Source organism: Carcharodon carcharias, chromosome 14, assembly GCF_017639515.1.
Source record: "Carcharodon carcharias isolate sCarCar2 chromosome 14, sCarCar2.pri, whole genome shotgun sequence".
In the NCBI taxonomy this organism is placed as follows: Eukaryota; Metazoa; Chordata; class Chondrichthyes; order Lamniformes; family Lamnidae; genus Carcharodon; species Carcharodon carcharias.
The window spans coordinates 110129449-110148660 of record NC_054480.1 but is presented as its reverse complement, the minus strand read 5'-3'; the positions used below and the strand labels follow the sequence as shown (position 1 = coordinate 110148660).

Genomic DNA, 19212 nt, shown 5'->3' with positions numbered 1-19212 from the left:
TGCTGACAGTTACTGTAATTACCCATTCTGTTTGCCATTTTATCCCTATTCAATGTCTAACAGGCCTCTGTTAATTTGCCAATAACCCATTTATAATGGAACGGAGACGTGCTGATTACACCGCTGCTATGAGCAACCACGTTGATCTCCTTATCAGATGAGAACATGCACTACATGTCAGAAAGGGCATCCATTTAGTTAACAGTTGCCACAGCAACCTGGATGGCAGAGCTCCTCGCGGTTCTAAGACAGGATGTCATGTGTGTCAGAATATCGGGCTGAGCTCATCAGGGAAATGACAGGTTTGCAACTGGTGAAGCGGAAACATAAAAGAAAGAGCGGGGGGAGGGGAGGGGGTGGGGGAAGTCACCCAGGGAATCCAAAATAGAAACTCTGCCTTCACTTAGAGTGGTGTGCACAGAGACATTCAGAGTCTTTGTGCTGCTGTGCAATCTCGGCCAGACAGACATGGTGCCGCATCACCTGACTTCACAATTAAATGCTTGTCCAAGTTGAAATGGTGAAGAATTGTGTACACAAGTCTGACCAAGTAATAAAAAAATACCACAAGAAAGAACAACTCCAGAACTGCGCCAGCTCACTCAAGGGAGGGCGGGGAAAGGGAGGAAGTGGGAAATGAGCAGAGAAGAGGGTGAGAGGAGTGTAAAGAGAAATGAGGAGAGGGAATCAGAGGGAAGAGGAGAAGCGAATGAGCGAGCCAAGAGGAGAAGTGAGATGGAATGGGAGTAGGAGAGAAGGGGATGAGAGAAGGGCAATGAGGGGAAGAGGAGAAGAGGCGACTGGAGGAGAGGAGGGGAAAGGAGATGGCGGGGCTGGAAAACAAGAGAACAGGAAAGAAGAAAAGGACAAGGAGCAGCGGAGAACTAAATGTTGCATCATGGGTTAGCAAGGCCAGAAATAAAAAGAAAACCCCAAGAACCAGGCTTTATATCCAGAGAGAATTGAAAAGTTGGAAAGTTAAGCCAAACCTGTATTGAACCTTGGTTAGACTACATTTAGAGTACTGCATGCAGCTTTAGTCACCATATTATGAAAAAGATAGAGGCACCAGAGAGGGTGCAGAGGAGATTGTCGCAGGTGGGACGGTAAATTTGACGAACCAGCAAAAAGTCAATCCCGGCCAATGATACCAGAAATTTATGGGTGTACCTATCAGGAAAGGATGAACAGGCTGGGTCTCTTTTCTCTTGAAAAAAAGCTGTCAGGTGACCTAATAGAGGTAGTTAACATAATATGAAGTTTTCCATAGAATTGATACAGAGAGAATGTTTCCTCCGTGGGGAAGAGCATAACTAGTGGCCATCAATATAACAGACTCCAAAAAACCCAGTAGGGAATTCAGAAGGAACTGCTTTACCCAAAGAGTGGTAAGAATGTGGAACTTGTTACCACAAGGTGTGGTTGAACGGCACTTAAGGGGCAGCTGGGCAAATATATGAGGAAGAAGGGAATAGACGGTTACAATGGTGAAGTTAGATAAAGGAGATGGAAGGAGGCTCAAGTGGAGCACAAACACTGGAACGGATTGGTTGGGTCGAATAGTCTGTCTCTGCTGTATATCTTAAATAAACCTATATAAACTCAATCCTGGGACGTCCCAGGCCATGGATTAATTACTCTGATTTCTTCTTCAACCAGAAAAAGCTGTTGCTTTAAGCAGATGCATTTTGTAAAGTTTTTCTCCCAAAGGCAGTACATCAGGGCTTACCTCAGTGACAGGGAGTAGTCATTCCGGCTGGTCTCACTGTTCCTTACCAGGTAACTGCACTCCTTGCACAACATTAAGAAATTCTCAGCATCTGCTCGGCTGATAGCACCATGGTACCACCTGACAGAGAGAGAGGAAAAATGAGATTGAGATAGCAAAAGAAAGTGTGTGAGAAAGAAAGAGCTAAAGCACGATTGGGTGAGATACAATGCAAGAAAGAGCAAGGAAGTATGAGAGTAGTAGCAAAAGCATGATGGGGTATGTGTGAGAGAGATGATGAATGCAAAAGAGCAAGCAACAGCATAATAAAGACAAGGGAGTGAGCTTAATACATTGAATATCATTTCCCTTCTTTCTTTTGCAGGCAGAATGTCAAAAACTGCACAAACAAGGCCATCATTCATCTGCCTTTTCAGGTCAATGTAAATGATCCCATGGGAATTCTTCAGCTTTCCTGGCCAAGATTCATCCCTCAAACAACATCATTCAAAACAGATTAGTCGGTCATTTATTTCATTGCCATTTGTGGGACCTTGCCGTGTGCAAAGTAGCTGTTGATTTCCCTACATTACAACAGTGATTACACTAGTTGTGAAGTGGTTTGTGACACACAGAGATTGTGAAAGGCACTATATAAATGCACGTTCTTCTTCCTATCTAATGAGACCATGCTATCTGTACCCCACAGACTCTATTACTTCCCCTCCTCTCTGCTCCCGGGAAGTTGCGACCTCATATTGAATTACTATTCCAATAATTGCCCTCTGGTCTCTCACCCAAGAAATTGACCTTTATATGTGGGCCTGGACAGTAGGCAGTAGGTGTTATCATCCTGTTCTGCAGAGGCAAATGTGACTGGGCTGATCCAGTTACATCCAAATGGTCCAGTGAGCTGATACACTGTGTGTCTGTTCTGCACTGAGATGGTGGCAGCATCCTGTCCTGACTTGTGCTGATCTCTGGACAGCAGATCAAGTGCTACAACTGGTATCAACATTCCTGGTATAGGAAATATCATAGACCAGGTTTCCTGTGGCTTGTTAGCTGCCTTGTGACTCGGTTAAAAAAAGCATGTGTATGTGCACTTGTGGTGAGAAAAGTTAGCCTTAGCTGTGATAAACACCATGATTAAATGATTTGTTGACCCCAACTGTGTTGAGACATGAATGGGGAATAGCCATCTGGGCCAGTGAATCTCCACTTCAGCACAGGCCATGGCCCTGGGACAATATATATATTAAATAAAACAAGTCGCTTGCTACAAATGATACATTTAGGATACTGTATTTAGGTGGATATAGGCCACCCCTGAGTGTAGGCCACACTCTAAAGATAGCCCAATCGTTGCCCCCACTCCAAAACCACCAGGCAGAATGATAATTACTGTTTACTCTCAGGTTCTGTACTTCCAATAACAGCTTGGTTTAATAGGGAAAAGTTTCCCAGGGTGCTCCAGCATTTAGGGGTCATGACCTATGGAGCAAAAGTAAGAGTCAGATTAGAGGAAGTGGCCAAAGGCATGGCAGAGAAGTAAGTTTTAAGGAGACTTTGTAAGTGGGAGGGATGTTGTAAAGTGGAAGGGTTTAGGGGGTGTGAGGAACTTTAGGGAGTGGACTCCAGGGTGTAGGCGTGTGGTAAAGTGGAGTGCTATTTAATGGAATGTAGTTAGTTGACCATGTGACTGTATTGACCAATTGCTACACCGTAGGGGCTTCTTGGGTAACTGTAAATCTAGAGCTGGAGGTGATTGAAGAAGCACACATGGTGTTGGTGTCCTGTTCTTAGTTCCAATAAACCACCAGTGTTTGTTCAGTTAATCAGTCCCTCTGCCTATATTGTTTCAAGCACCAACTAATGTGTTAATATCGAGGGCGCAGCTAGTGTTCGCCAGACAAAGCGAACCTGATAACCAAAAACGTACAATTGGCAATGAGGATAAACCGGATCAATTGACGGTAATCAAGAAAGCCACAATAAATCAGCTACGTTACTTTGCCACTACCTTGAAAACTGTTGGAAAGCGCAGTTTCCTTAGTCATCGAATATGCCGGGTTTGGGCATCTTGAACCATTCAACCCCTTTTCCGATGACTGGACTCATTACGTCAAACACCTAGCGTTCTTCTTTACTGCTAACGACATCGCAGGGGAGGACAAGAAGAGGGTGATTCTTTTGTCCACACGTGGGAGCAAAGCATATGGGCCGATCCACAGCTTCATGTCACCAAATACCCTCGATACGAAGACTTTCGACGAGTTAGTAAACATTGTAAAAAACCACCTGAAGCCAAAGCCCTCAGTCACTATGCAGCGTTTTAAATTCAATTCGAGGAATAGGCTTCCAGGAGAGAAAATCGCTGGCTATGTAGCTGCTTTAAAGGAATTAACAGAATATTGAGAGTTCAGAACTTCAATAAATGACATGTTGAGAGACCGATTGATATGCGGAATCAGGGACGATGCTATTCCAAAGCGATTGCTATCTGAAACTAATCTAGACTTCAGTAAGGCATTAGAATTGGTAACAGCCATGGAGAGAGCTGTTAGAGACTCAGAGGCAATAAAAGATACACAAACTGGCACCGTCCATCTTCTAGGGCGGGAAGGGACAGAGACAAAAGGCACAAAAACATCAGACTCCGCAGAAAGGTGGAAAATACCCACTATGTACAGACCATTGAAGAACAACAGAACTACAGTGAAAACCTACAACATTAATGAGAGAAATGCAACCAGGTGATCGACAGTTCAGAAATATCGAATGTTTTTTTTGCCAACGCAATGGTCACATAATCCGGCACTGTCAAGATAGGCTGAGACAGCATTTTAAAAACAAAGGTAGAAATCATGAAATCTGCCTCATTGAGGAACCAGAGGAAGCAGACTCTGACATATATTCATTATACAACCTGAAAGTGGGTAAAACTGAGCCAATCCAGGTAGTCATTAGAGTCAATGAACAATCCATCTAGATGGAGGTTGATACCGGGGCATCAATGTCTGTCATTGGAGAACATACATTCTGATACTTGAATAAAGGAGTCCATCCTTTAAGTTTGGAACAATCAAACACTAAATTAAAACATATAACATTAGAACATAAAAACAAAAAAACTGCGGATGCTGGAAATCCAAAACAAAAACAGAATTACCTGGAAAAACTCAGCAGGTCTGGCAGCATTGGCGGAGAAGAAAAGAGTTGACGTTTCGAGTCCTCATGACCCTTCGACAGAACTTGAGTCTCAAGTTCTGTCGAAGGGTCATGAGGACTCGAAACGTCAACTCTTTTCTTCTCCGCCGATGCTGCCAGACCTGCTGAGTTTTTCCAGGTAATTCAACATTAGAACATATACTGTTGAAGAAATACGAGTGAAAGGGATATGTCAAGTCTTGGTGTAGTACGGGGATCAGTCTGCAAATTTACCCCTTATAATAGTAGCTGGGGTGGGCCCCAGTTTTTTGGTCACAACTGGCTCAAAAAGATTAAATTGCAATGGGCCGAGATTTTTCAAATCAGAATGAGAAACTTACAGGAACTGTTACAAAAGTACACTTCCATTTTCAGTGACGAGCTAGGAAGGATTTGTGGGTTACAAGCCAAAATCCACTTAGACCCTAACGTAATCCCCAGATTTATCAGAGCCAACCAGTCCCTTATACTCTATGGGACAAGGTTGAGGCCGAGAAAAACAGGCTAAAAAGATGGGTATTTTAAAACCGGTGCAATTTTCCAAGTGGGTGGCACCCATAGTACCTGTACTGAAGCCAGATCAAAATGCTTGCTTATGCAATGACTATAAGTGAACTGTAAACAGAGTGACCAAACTTGATAGATACCTGATACCGAAGATTGAGGAATTATATTTGAAATTGGCAAGGGGCATCAAAACTCGACATGAGCCACACCTACCAGCAGGTAGAGTTGGAAGAAGGCTGTAAGGAATTTGTGACCATTAATACATATCTAGAATTAAATCAGTATACTCGACTACCCTTTGGGGTCTCATCGGCATGTGCTGTTTTCCAGCGTACCATGGAAAATCTGCTTCAGGGACTACCCCATACCGTTGTTTATCTGGATAATGCCTTAGTCACTGGATGAACTGATGAAGAACACTTAGCTAATTTGGAGGAGGTGCTGAAATGCTTCTCACAAGCGGGGGTGCACTCAAAGCGAAGAAAATGTCTTTTCTGAGCCAAAGAGGGTAGTTTACTTGGGCCATAAGGTCGACATATCCTGTGGACGAAAAGGTCAAGACTATTTGCGCGGTATCTGCACTGAGAAACATTACAGAACTAAAGGCCTTCTTGGGCATGATAAACAACTATGGTCTATTTCTCTCAAATCTATCAACCATACTGGCTCTGTTATACGCATTGCTTACAGAAAACCATAAATGGATTTAGCAAGCTCTGCACCAGGATGCATTTCTGAAGTAAAAAAATTGTTAAGATCATCGGCCCTATTGGTCCACTTTAACCCAAAGAAAGAATCGATTTTAACTGGCGATGTATCCCCTTATGGAGTAGGGGCTGTACTTTCACATTGGATGGCGGATCATTCCAAGCGACCCATTGGTCATACATCTCGCACGCTCAGCGCTGCAGAGCAATGATATTCTCAGATTGAGAAGGAGGGTTTGTCTGTTTTACTTGGTGTTCAGAAATTCCATCAATATTGCCATTTTCACACTATATCCGACCACAAGCCTCTGCTGGGATTTTTCGGAAAGGATAAGGGTATACCTCTCATCACATCTGCCCACATTCAGAGATGGGCACTGATTTTGGCTGCTCACAAATAGACTTTTATTTACCAATCAGGAAGCCAGATGGCTCATGCTGACACGCTGGGCAGCCTCCCTCTGCCCGGTAACAACATGAAGGTTCCAATTCCACAGGAACTTGTCTTAGTACTAAAATTTTTGGATTCCTCCCCTGTCCAGGCCAAACAAATTCATGAGTGGACAAGCCAAGATCCACTTTTAACTCACGTCCAGGAGCGAGTCTTGAATGGATGGTCAGGCGAGCCAAAGTCTGATGAGATGAAGCTCTATTTCAATCACAGATAGGAGCTCACCTGCCAGGACGGCATATTGCTCTGGAGAGCAAGGGTTATTTTGCCCCTGAAAGGGTGAAGGCCATTACTGGCCGGATTACATAGTGCTCACCCTGGCATTAGTAGGGTGAAGACACTCTTGTGCAGCTACTTGTGGTGGCCAAGGATGGACGCAGTCATCGAAACCCTAGTCAAAAGTTGTCTTCAATGCCAGCAGCTACAAAAGTTACCCCCCTTAGCTCCATTGCATCACTGGAAATGGCCGGGGTGGCCATGGATGCACCTCCACATCAACTACGTGGGGCCCTTCTTGGGCACGATGTTCGTTTTACTAACAGACGTCCATTCCAAGTGGATGGATGTCTGTGAAGTCCGGTCACCCACATCTGCTGCCACCATAGACCGTTTGCGATAGAGTTTTGCTGTGCATGGGTTACCAGAGGTGCTTTTGTCAGACAATGCATTTACCAGCGAGGAGTTCTACAGGTTTACAACCCTCAATGGAATAACTCGTGTCAAGACCTCGCCTTACCACCAGACCTCTAATGGTTTGGCCGGGTGGGCGGTTCGAACCTTTAAGTCCGGGATGAAACAGCTGGACAGGGATTCTATCAGTACCAGATTGTCATGGTTCCTGCTCGCATACCGGACGACGCCACACATGACCACCAGTATTGCCCCCCCGAATTACTAATGAAGAGATGTTTCCTCACCCGTCTAACTCTTATCAGGCGAAATTTCGGGGAGGAGGTGGAGAGAAGCCAAGGGGCCCAGAAAGCTAGACATGATGGCCGTAACTATGAAAGAAATTTCATGATGGGAGACACAGTTCTCGTGAAGAATTTTGGAGATGGGTCCAATTGGCTATTCGGCGAAGTGAGTGACGTGACAGGATCTCTCTCCTATAACGTATCGGTAAACAGCTGAATAATTAGATGACATGTGGATCATCTCCGGAGAAGAGAGACAGTCCCACAAGAAGGAATGCCGTCATCATTTGGGTTTGAGTCTGCACTGCACGTGGAAGAAATATCACATCATTTGGAAGTACCGGTGAGGCCTGTTGGACCTGGGAGGGTCAAAGACACAAATTTGTCAATTTCCACTTAAGAGCCTGGTGGACAATGACCCCTGAGAAGGGGGTCTTGGAAAAACCAGCCGAGGCCGTTGAGCTACGACGCTTGACATGTCTGAGGAAGCCTCCTGAGAGACTTGACTTGTAAATTGTTATTCATGTAAATAATTGGGATGTTGTGATGCTTGTCAATTGTACTTTCAAGTAAAGGGGGAGGGATGTGATAAAGTGCAGTGCTATATACCTTTAAGAGAATGTAGTTAGTTGACCATTTGACTGTATTGACCAATCGCTACACAACAGGGGTCTCTTGGGTAACTGTAAGTCTAGAGCTGGAGGTGATTGAAGAAGCATATATGGTGCTAGTGCTCTGTCCTCAGTTCCAATAAAGCACCAGTGTTTGTTCAGTTAATGGTCTTTCTGCCTGTATTATTTCAAATGCCAACTAATGTGTTAATATCAAGGGCGCAGCTAGCGTTCGCCAGACAAAGCGAACCTGATAACCTAAAACATGAAAGGGGGTAAGGTGTTTGAAGGCTATGCTTTGATGGTAGTGCAGTGTGAGGGAGAGTGCGTCATTTATCAGAGTGAAAATGTGGGGCAGGGCTATAGAGCTGTTTGTAGACATAAATCAGGATGAGGTCCTGGAGGAAGACTTTTTAACCACTGCACTTGTGAACATGGACCTAATGTAGATCAGCAAAGATCAAATGATAGCTAGGTTTCTGTGCCAATTTAAACCATTATTTTGCCTTAAAAGTGCAAACTATTTACAAGTCAGTGTAGTAACACTGCTTCCAAAAGATGGAATCTAACACATCTGTTAGCAGGTTCTAAATATATTCCAAAGGCAAGTTCTCTTTAATTAGCAAATCAGTCAAAAGCAGCTAACAGTGATTAATGAACCTGTCTGTACTTCTGGGTCTTCAGCACAATGCAGAGAACCAAATTAATTAGCCAACATCTTCTGAGGATGAAGAGCCAGCGATTGGGTGATTACTGCTTGAAGGTCATGACCTTGATTTTAAATTCTGATCACGCCATTTTGTCTGCAAAGTCCAGTTGGTACTCAGGCTCTTGGTGGCCACTTTGTGTCCTTACATGTAGGACAGTAAACACATGGACAAGAGCTAAAATGTTTGTGTTCTGGTGGTTTTTAAACTTATTGTGTGAGTTGCCTATGCTCCTGCGTAATAGGAATCCATCATTAATTTGTTGTTATCAGGTCAATAAAAAGGATCAACTGCAGTTACCCCATGGCTTCTGATCTTTTAGCAAACGATCATTTGGAAGAACATGGAGAGACAAAATAAAGGGTACAATTCTAAGGGGTGGGGGGGGTTGGAGGAGCAGAGGACACTTTATTCACTGCTCTCTTAAACTGCCCTACCACCTTCAATGATGTTTGCACATATACATCCAGGTCTCTCTGCTCCTCCATCCCCTTTAGAATTGTACCCTTTATTTTATATTGTCTCTCCATGTTCTTCCTGCCAAATTGAATCACTTCACATTTCTCTGCATTGAACTTCACCTGCTACTTGTCAGCCCATTCCAGCGATTTGTCTGTGCCCTTTTGAAGTTCTACATTATCCTCTTCACAGTTCATAATGCTTCCAAGTTTTGTACTATCTGCAAACTTTGAAATTGTGCCCTGTACACCAACATTTAGGTCATTAATATGTATCATGAAAACCAAGGTCCCAACACTGACCCTGGGGAATTCCACTACAAACTTTCCTTGAAACCTTCCTGAAAAACATCCATTAACCACTACTCTCTGTTCCCTGGCACTCAGTAATTCTGTATCGAAGTTGCCACTGCCCCTTTCATTCCATGAGCTATAACTTTGCTTACAAGTCTGCTGTGTGGCGCTGTACCAAACATCTTTTGGTAGTCCATGTACACCACATCAACAGCGTTGCCCTCATCAACCCTCTCTGTTACCTCTTCAGGTTAGTTAAACATGATGTTCCCTTAAGAAATCCATGCTGACTTTCCTTAATTAACCCACATTTGTCCATGTGACATTAATCTTGCCATGAATTATTGTTTCTAGAAGGTTCCCTACCACCGAAGTTAAACTTACTGGCTTGTATTTGTTGGGCTTATCTTTACACCCTTTTTTGGACAAGAGTGTAATGCTAGCAATTCTCCAGTCCTCTGGGACCATCTCTAGGTCTAAGGAAGATTGAAAAATTGTGGTAGTGCCTCTGCATTTTCCACTCTCACTTCCCTCAGTATCTGTATCTCATCCGGTTCTGGTGCCTTATCAAATTTAAGTGCAGATGACCTATCCAATACCTCCTCTTTTTCAATTTTAAACCCATCTCATTTTAAACCCACCTCAGCTATGCCCTCTACCTCTATGTGTAAAACCCCTTTTTTGGTCCCTAGTCCATAAGACCATAAGACATAAGAGCAGAAATTAGGCCATTCCGCCCATTGAATCTGCTCCGCCATTCAATCATGGCTGATAAGTTTCTCAACCCCATTCTCCCGCCTTCTCCCCATAACCTTTGATCCCCTTACCAATCAAGAACCTATCTATCTCGGTCTTCAATACACTCAATGACCTGGCCTCCACAGCCTTCTGTGACAATGAATTCCATAGATTCACCACTCTCTGGCTAAAGAAGTTTCTCCTCATCTCTGTTCTAAAAGATCTTCCCTTTACTCTGAGGCTGTGCCCTCAGGTCCTAGTCTCTCCTACTAATGGAAACATCTTCCCCACGTCCACTCTATCCAGGCCTTTCAGTATTCTGTATGTTTCAATCAGATCCCCCCTCATCCTTCTAAACTCCATCGAGTATAGACCCAGAGTCCTCAAACGTTCCTCATATGTTAAGCTTTTCATTCCTGGGATTGTTCTCGTGAACCTCCTCTGGACCCTCTCCAGGGCCAGCACATCCTTCCTGAGATATGGGGCCCAAAATTGCTCACAATATTCTAAATGTGATCTGACCAGAGCCTTGTAAAGCCTCAGCAGCACATCCCTGCTTTTATATTCTAGTCCTCTTGAAATAAATGCCAACGTTGCATTTGCCTTCCTAACTACCGACTCAACCTGCAAGTTAACCTTAAGAGAATCCTGGACTAGGTCTCCCAAGTCCCTTTGCACTCCAGATTTCTGAATTCTCTCCCCATTTAGAAAATAGTCTATGATTCTATTCTTCCTACCAAAGTGCATGACCTCACACTTGCCCATGTTGTATTCCATCAGCCACTTCTTTGCCTATTCTCCTAATCTGTCCAAATCCTTCTGCAGCCTCCCTGCCTCCTCAATAATACCTGTCCCTCCACCTATCTTTGTATCATCTGCGAACTTAGCCAGAATGCCCTCAGTTCCTTCATCTAGATCATTAATGTATAAAGTGAAAAGTTGTGATCCCAACACTGACCCCAGCGGAACTCCACTAGTCACCGGCCGCCATCCTGAGAAGGACCCCCTTATCTCCACTCTCTACCTCCTGCCAGACAGCCAATCTTCTACCCATGCTAGTACCTTGCCTCTAACACCATGGGCTCTTATCTTACTGAGCAGCCTCCTGTGCAGCACCTTGTCAAAGGCCTTCTGGAAGTCCAAGTAGATAACATCCATTGGGTCTCCTTTGTCTAACCTACTCATTACCTCCTCAAAGAATTCTAACAGATTTGTCAGGCATGACCTCCCCTTGATGAAACCATGCTGACATTGCCCTATTTTACCATGCACTTCCAAGTATTCTGAAACCTCATTCTTAATAATGGACTCTAAAATCTTACGAACGACTGAGGTCAGGCTAATCGGCCTGTAATTTCCTGTCTTTTGCCTCACTCCCTTCTTAAACAGAGGGATACATTAGCGATTTTCCAGTCCTCTGGGACCCTCCTGACTCCAGTGATTCCTGAAATATCACCACTAACGCCTCCACTATCTCCTTCAGAACTCTGGGGTGTAATCCATCTGGTCCAGGTGATTTATCCACCTTAGACCTTGCAGTTTTCCTAGGACCTTCTCCTTGATAATGGCCACCATACTCACCTCTGCCCCCCCGACTCTCTTGAGCTTTGGGGATGTTACTTGTGTCTTCCACCGTGAAGACTGACGCAAAGTACCTATTCAGTTCCTCTGCCATTTCTTTGTTCCCCACTACTACTTCTCAGCGTCAGTTTCCAGCGGCCCAATGTCCACTTTTGTCTCTCTCTTAACTTTTATATATCTAAAAAATCTGTTGCAATCTTCTTTTATATTACTGGCTAGTTTACCCTCATATTTAATCTTCTCCCTCCTTATTTCTTTGTTAGTTGTCCTCTGTTGGTCTTTGTAGGCTTCCCAATCCCTTGGTTTCCCACTGCTCTTCGCCGCATTGTATGCTTTCTCTTTAGCTTTTATGCTGTCCCTGACTTCCCTTGGCAGCCATGGTTGCCTCGTCCTCCCTTTAGTATGCTTCTTCTTCTTAGGGATGAATTTTTGCTGTGTCTCCCAAATTACTCCCAGAAACTCCTGCCATTGCTGTTCCACTGTCTTTCCTGCTAGGCTCATCTCCAAGTCAATTCTGGCCAGCTCCTCCCTTGTGCCTGTAGTTGTCTTTATTCAACTATAATACCGATACATCTGATTCCAGCTTTTTCCTCTCAAATTGCAGGGTAAATTCTATCATATTATTGTCACTTCCTCCTAAGGGTTCCTTCACCTTAAGCTCCCTTATCAAATCTGCCTCATTACACATCACTAAATCTAGAATCGCCTGTTCCCTAGCGGGCTTCACCACAAGCTGCTCCAAAAAGCCATCTCATAGACATTCCACAAATTCCTTTTCTTGGGATCCACTACCAACCTAATTTTCCCAGTCTACCTGCATATTGAAATCCCCCATGATCACTGTAACCTTGCCTTTCTTACATACCTTTTCTATCTCCTGGTGTATCTTGTGCCCCACATCCTGACTACTGTTCGGAGGCCTGTACATAACTCCCATTATGGTTTTTTTAACCTTTGTGATTCCTCAACTCTACCCACACAGATTCTACATCATCTGACCCTACGTCATTTCTTGCTATCGATTTCATTTCATTTCTTACTAACAACGCAACCCCGCCCCCTCTGCCCCGCCAACCTGCCTATCTTTTCGATAGGATGTATATCCTTGGATATTTAGCTCCCAGTCCTGATCCCCTTGCAGCCATGTCTCCGTGATGCCCACCACATCATACCTGCCAATTTCAATCTGCGCCACAAGCTCATTTACCTTATTTCATATACTGCGTGCATTCAGATACAACACCTTTAGTCCTGTATTTCCTGTCCCCTTTCTCATTGTCATTCCTTTATCTGATGTGCTTGAAGTTAGATTCCTAACCCTTTCCAAACACTCTGTCCTATTTTGTGTTCTGGAGACTTTAATAGCCTCTCCCGGGCTCTCCGTTCTTTTCAGTTTTTTCATAATTTTCTATGAAGTTGAATCCCCCCCCACCCCCCATGCTAACCTGCTGCTTTGTTTCCTATTAGTCATACTTCTTGCAGTTTTACCCTTCCCTTCCCCCCCCACTTTCTAGTTTAAAGTCCTGTTGACCACCCTATTTACCATTTTCACTAGAACATTGGTCCCAGATCGGTTCAGGTGGAGACCGTCCCAATGGTACAGATCCCTCCTGTTTCAATACTGATGCCAGTGCCCCACGAAATGGAACCCCTCTTTCCCACACAACTACTATAGCCATGTGTTTACTTCCCTTATTCTCGTGTCCCTATGCCAATTTGCATGTGGCTCGGGTAGTAATCCAGAGATTATAACCCTTGAGGACCTGTTCTTTAATTTAGTTCCTAGTTCCTGATAATCCCCAAACAGGTCCTCTTTCCTAGTCTTACCTACGTTATTTGTCCCAACGTGGACCACAACAACTGGATCCTCCCCCTCCCTCTCCAATATCCTTTCAAGCCGGTCAGAGGTGTCCCTCACCCTGGCAGGTAACATACCATGTGGGACTCATCCTTACTCCTCCTATTACCACACTTTTACTATTTATATGCCTATAGAAGACTTTGGGATTCCCTTTTATGTTAGCTTCCAGTCTCTTTTTGCACTCCCTCTTTATTTCTCTTATTTGCTTCTTCACCTCTCAACCTTCTGTATTCAGTTTGGTTTTCAAATGTATTTTCTACCTGACATCTGTCATAAACACAGCTTTTCTTAATTTCTATCTCCTTGGTATCCAAGGAGCTCTGGATTTATTTGCCCTATCGTTCCCTTTCAAGAGAATATACCTTGACTGTGCTTTTTGAAGGCAGCCCATTGATCAGCTATTGCTTTTCCTGCCAACCTTTGGCTCCAATTTATTCAGGCCAGATCCGTTCTTACTCCATTGAAGTTGGCTTTCCCCAGTTAATTTTTCATACTCTGGATTGTTTTTTGTCCTTTTCCATAGTCAGCCTAACAAGTATGATACAATGATCAATGTCCTCCTACTGACACTTGATCTACTTGGCCCACCTCATTCCCAAGTTGCCCATCAATAATTGCCCTTAAACTGAGTGGCTTACTGGAGGACAATTAAGAGTCAACCACACTGTTGTGGTAAAAACAAAAAACTGCGGATGCTGGAAATCCAAAACGAAAACAAAATTACCTGGAAAAACTCAGCAGGTCTGGCAGCATCGGCGGAGAAGATAAGAGTTGACGTTTCGAGTCCTCATGACCCTTCAGCACTCTGGAGTCACAAGCCAGACCAGGTAAGGATGGCAGATTTCCTTCCCTAAAGGGCATTAGTGAACCAGGTGGGTTTTTATAACAATCGATGATAGTTTCATGGTCACCATTACTGAGGCTAGCTTTAAATTCCAGATTTTATTAATGGAATTTAAATTCCACGAGCTGCTTTTGTGGGATTTGAACACATTTCCCCACACCATTAGCCTGTGTCTCTAGATTACTAGTCTGGTGACGTGACCATCACGCCATAATCTCTCCCTAATTATCAGCTGATTATTGCATGTAAGGGTTTGGGTGGGGGGGTGTTCATGGGAAGGGGGGGAGATGCCACAAGATGAGCTACCTGGCACCAACAGCTCTTAAAGGAATACTGTCTGTCTTCAAGGTGCCTGGTTACTGAATTTACAGTAAGACCAATTTTAACATGCACCTCTGACTGTCCTGATGCAGGAGGTGTTGATCAGAAGCATGGCCTTTTTTGCTGTTGTGAAAAGCAGAAAGAGATGGAGGTGATAGAAAGGGTCAGTGCCGTTTCATCTGCCCACATGGGCAGGATTTTCATGGAGATGCGGAGGCAGACATGCTGGCAATTTCCTGCTGCAGGACAATTGGCCATTCTGCTGCCATCGTCTCTTCTCCAGGCTATTTCCGGTGTGTGTGTGCGTGCTTGTGTCGGCTACCCACCCGCCTCCACTGGGTAGCCAATTAGGCCAATTAAATTGAGGGCACTGATTGGAAGCCATTTGGAATTTTCCAGATGGTATGCATGCCCCCTGCTGAGGCCAAAGTCTGACTGATGAATGGAGGTGGTCTCCCTGTGACAGACCAAAGTGGCCATCGATGATTCCCTGCAGCCATGATTGCCAGAGGGTCACAGCTGCAGCCACTGGCCATCCTATGGAGGGGCGCCTCCCCTCCCATCCCCCCTTCACAATGACAGCCTGACAACTGTAGCCACTTTTTATTTTTAAACTTTGAAAATTGTTCAGCAAGCGCTTCCATCTTGAAGTGCCCTTTTGTTCTCCGATCTGCATTGGCAGATTGGTGGGGCCCTGCAGCTCAGAGGCCTGCCTTCCGTCCTTAATTGGACAGGGCTGTCCGAGGTGGTCATTAGGCCGCCTTCCCCAAAATCTCCCTCTGGGTCCTCACGCTGGCATCCATGTGTTCCTCATGTTTCATCCCGTCAGCAGGATTGGAACACGCGAATGGAAATCCTGTTCCTTGAGAGCTGGTATATATGGAAGCCACTGGTCTCTGACAAGCGAGCAGTGTCGCAAGTTACCATATTTTATAATGCTACCTCCCAATGCTCACTGTAAGCTTCCCACCGCATCAGACAGGGAGAATCACCAGCATTCGGGCAACCACTCATTTACTTCCCAATGCAGGGGCTACCTCTGTTTTTGTCACCCACTTTTATTGTGCTGATCTGTTGTGGGAGGCACCTCATTTTTCCATTCGGTATCTCAGGGGGCCATTGAATGGATAACCAAACTAGACATTAGACATCCCATTATAAGCTTTCCTTGTCATAGGAAAGTCATAGTGTTGCACTGCCAGGCCTATTACCTGTCAGGTGTGGTATGCTAGCTGCAAACTCACAGATGAGCATAAAGTAGGTGTTGGCTTACATTTGTGGTTACCACAAACGTTTCATCTTCCTCCAGTACTGGTTCCTTTCCTATCTACTTGCAGGAGAAGAATGCACATACCAAGTACAAGCAACTACAGACAGGAGAGGGCAGAGCAAGACATAGATTGTGAGGAAAGAGCTTCACCAATTACTTGTCTGGAGGCAAATGAACAAAATGGGAGTTGGGGGCAAATAATTCAAAGGCCATCGCCTGGCTCAGGGCAAATACTGTTCTTTGTTCTTTATTTTTTTTGTCACTGATTCACTCCCTCATTTATCTATTGAAACCCAGGCATACAGTGGCCTGCAGCAGCACAACAAACAATATCTTCCCATGTAAGCTGTGTTTAAATTGATGTTTCGCTGGGAGCATTGTGACATTTATGTTTTTCTGATCTTCTTGATCCCCATTAGGAGGTGGCACCAGAGGGCAATGTACACTCCACTGCACACACCTCAATGTGCCAATGCCACTCACTCTTACAAAGCCAAGCGCCAGCCAAATATACACCCACTCCAGGGGACAGAGCTATTGAGTTGCAGGAAGAAGCACTTGATGAAGGCAGAGTACAAGTGAGTAGTAATAGTAGGGGGATTAGAAGGAGCTGCAAACTGCAAGATGGAAGGATCATTCAAAGGCACAAAGCTGCTGCTGAGGCAGGAGCCTTGGAGTTGACAAGGTCCAGCTACAAACACAGTTTGGTTACTCGGCATCAGCTTTTCAACTGATTAAACAAAAGAGCTTATGGGTGTTTATTACTGACCATCTGAGCAATGTGTAGACCACCAATGAGGCTGTAGTCCCTTCGATGCTCATTGCAGTGGACATCAGCTTTGTTGAGGTCTCAGTTTAGTCATGGCTTTCCTGGCAGACACCATGACTGGGGATAAATGGATCTTGGGCTCCAAGTTTCACCATGGGAGGGCAACTAAAGATGACAGGACTCCAACAACCTCAAAGCTGCCTAGGTGTCTGTCATTACACTGAGACACTGCAGGAGCTGGCCCTACTGAAGCTGTTGTATGTGAGGACAAAGCCTAAAGTGTTTCACCTGACTGCCCTGTTTCAATAACTGCAAACATGTTACATCACATAGAGGCCAGGCAGTCACTGCATCACTCCCAGCGTCACCTGTAGTTACAGGGATGATGAAGGCCACCTGCGTCTCTACACCCAGAGACCCAAGAGCTATCCATGTCAATTTCTCCTCCTGTTTATCTCCTTGCTGTTTGTGGGATCTCACTATGCACAAATCGGCTTCTGTATTCTGTACGTCACAACAATGTTAACACTTCAAAAGTTCTTCTTTCTTTCCTTCTTTTGAACCAGTTAGATTAAAAATACAGAAGTTGAAGATTTGCACATGCACTGTCACTACTGGTCATACCTGCACCATCGACTGTAAAGCACAATAAAAGTTGAGACGTCTAATGTTGGAATCTGTCATACTGGTTCCTTTGGAATAAGACAGACTAAGGTAGTTGAGGAGGAGTGCAGTTTTGTTCAAAGAGGCACTGTATCAACAATGATATTTGACACAGGTACAGATGGCTATTGTACCTGCTAAGGTGGACATGAAAGGCCCCAATCTTCAATACCACAGCTCTCCTAGTAAAAATGCTTCCCTCAATCTACATCGTCATAAACAGATTAACCAGCTATTCATGCCATTGCTACCTGTGGGATCTAGCTATGTACAAAATGGTTGCCTCATGGGTCTGCAACCGATTGCCTTCCTTTAGTGTAAACCCACATGGACACCAACCCTGCTTTCAGGAAATATGCCAATGCTGGAGGGTCATGTGGATGTTAAAAGTCTCACGGCATGATTTTCCCAGTGTAGCCAACATTTATCCCTCAAATACCAGTGTCAAAAAAGGAGAAAAAATCGCACTGATGTTTGTGGAAACTTGCTGTCTGCAAAAAAAAGTGGAAATATTTTTCTACTACAGTCAAAATAACTCACTGGGTGGAATCTTTCATTTCATGCTGTTCCCCTCCACCTGACCCTGTCATGATCCTGGTCCAGTTTCTTGGGACAAGGATGATTAAATATTCATGGCAGGCTCCCTATAGGATTGTGACTAGAAAGCGAGAGCCCAATCATTGTCCCCAGGAATCACAGAATCACAAAATCACACAGTGCAAAAGAGGCCCTTCGGCCCATCGAGTCTGCACTGACACATGGGAAACACCTGACCTACCTACCTAATCCCAGTTACCAGCACTTGGCCCATAGCCTTGAATGTTATGACGTGCCAAGTGCTCATCCAGGTAATTTTTAAAGGATGTAAGGCAACCCGCCTCCACCACCCTCCCAGGCAGTGCATTCCAGGCAGTCACCACCCTCTGGGTAAAAAGGTTTTTCCTCACATCCCCCCTAAACCTTCTGCCCCTCACCTTGAACTTATGCCCCCTTGTGACTGATCCTTCAACTAAGGGGAACAGCTGTTCCCTATTCATGCCCCTCATAATCTTGCACAGGTAATTTTTAAAGGATGTGAGGCAACCCGCCTCCATCACCCTCCCAGGCAGTGCATTCGATCAGGTCGCCCTTCAGTCTTCTCTGCTCCAACAAAAACAACCCAAGTCTATCCAACCTTTCTTCATAGCTTAAATGTTTCATCCCAGGCAACATCCTGGTGGATCTCCTCTGCACCCCCTCCAATGCAATCCTTCCTATAATGTGGCGACCAGAACTGCACACAGTACTCCAGCTGTGGCCTCACTAAGGTTCCAAACAACTCCAACATGACCTCCCTACTTTTGTAATCTATGCCTCGATTGATAAAGGCAAGAGCCCCATATGCCTTTTTCACCACCCCACTAACATGCCCCTCCGCCTTCAGAGATCTATGGACACACACGCCAAGGTCTCTTTGTTCCTCAGAACTTCCTAGTGCCATGCCGTTCATTGAATACTTCCTTGTCAAATTACTCCTTCTAAAGTGTATCATCTCACACTTGTCAGGGTTAAATTCCATCTGCCACTTATCTGCCCATTTGACCATCCCGTCTATATCT

General features: G+C 44.7%; 1 protein-coding gene across 2 annotated transcripts in view; it reads right to left on the bottom strand.

The window, feature by feature from the left end:
• Positions 1 to 19212, bottom strand: part of LOC121286740 (SH2 domain-containing adapter protein F-like) — a 276315-nt gene that overhangs the window by 47505 nt on the left and 209598 nt on the right. For both annotated transcript variants that reach the window (XM_041203762.1, XM_041203759.1), the window contains exon 6: positions 1730 to 1849. In XM_041203762.1, the coding sequence (XP_041059696.1) occupies positions 1730 to 1849 (120 nt within the window). The remainder of the gene's footprint in view (positions 1 to 1729; positions 1850 to 19212) is intronic.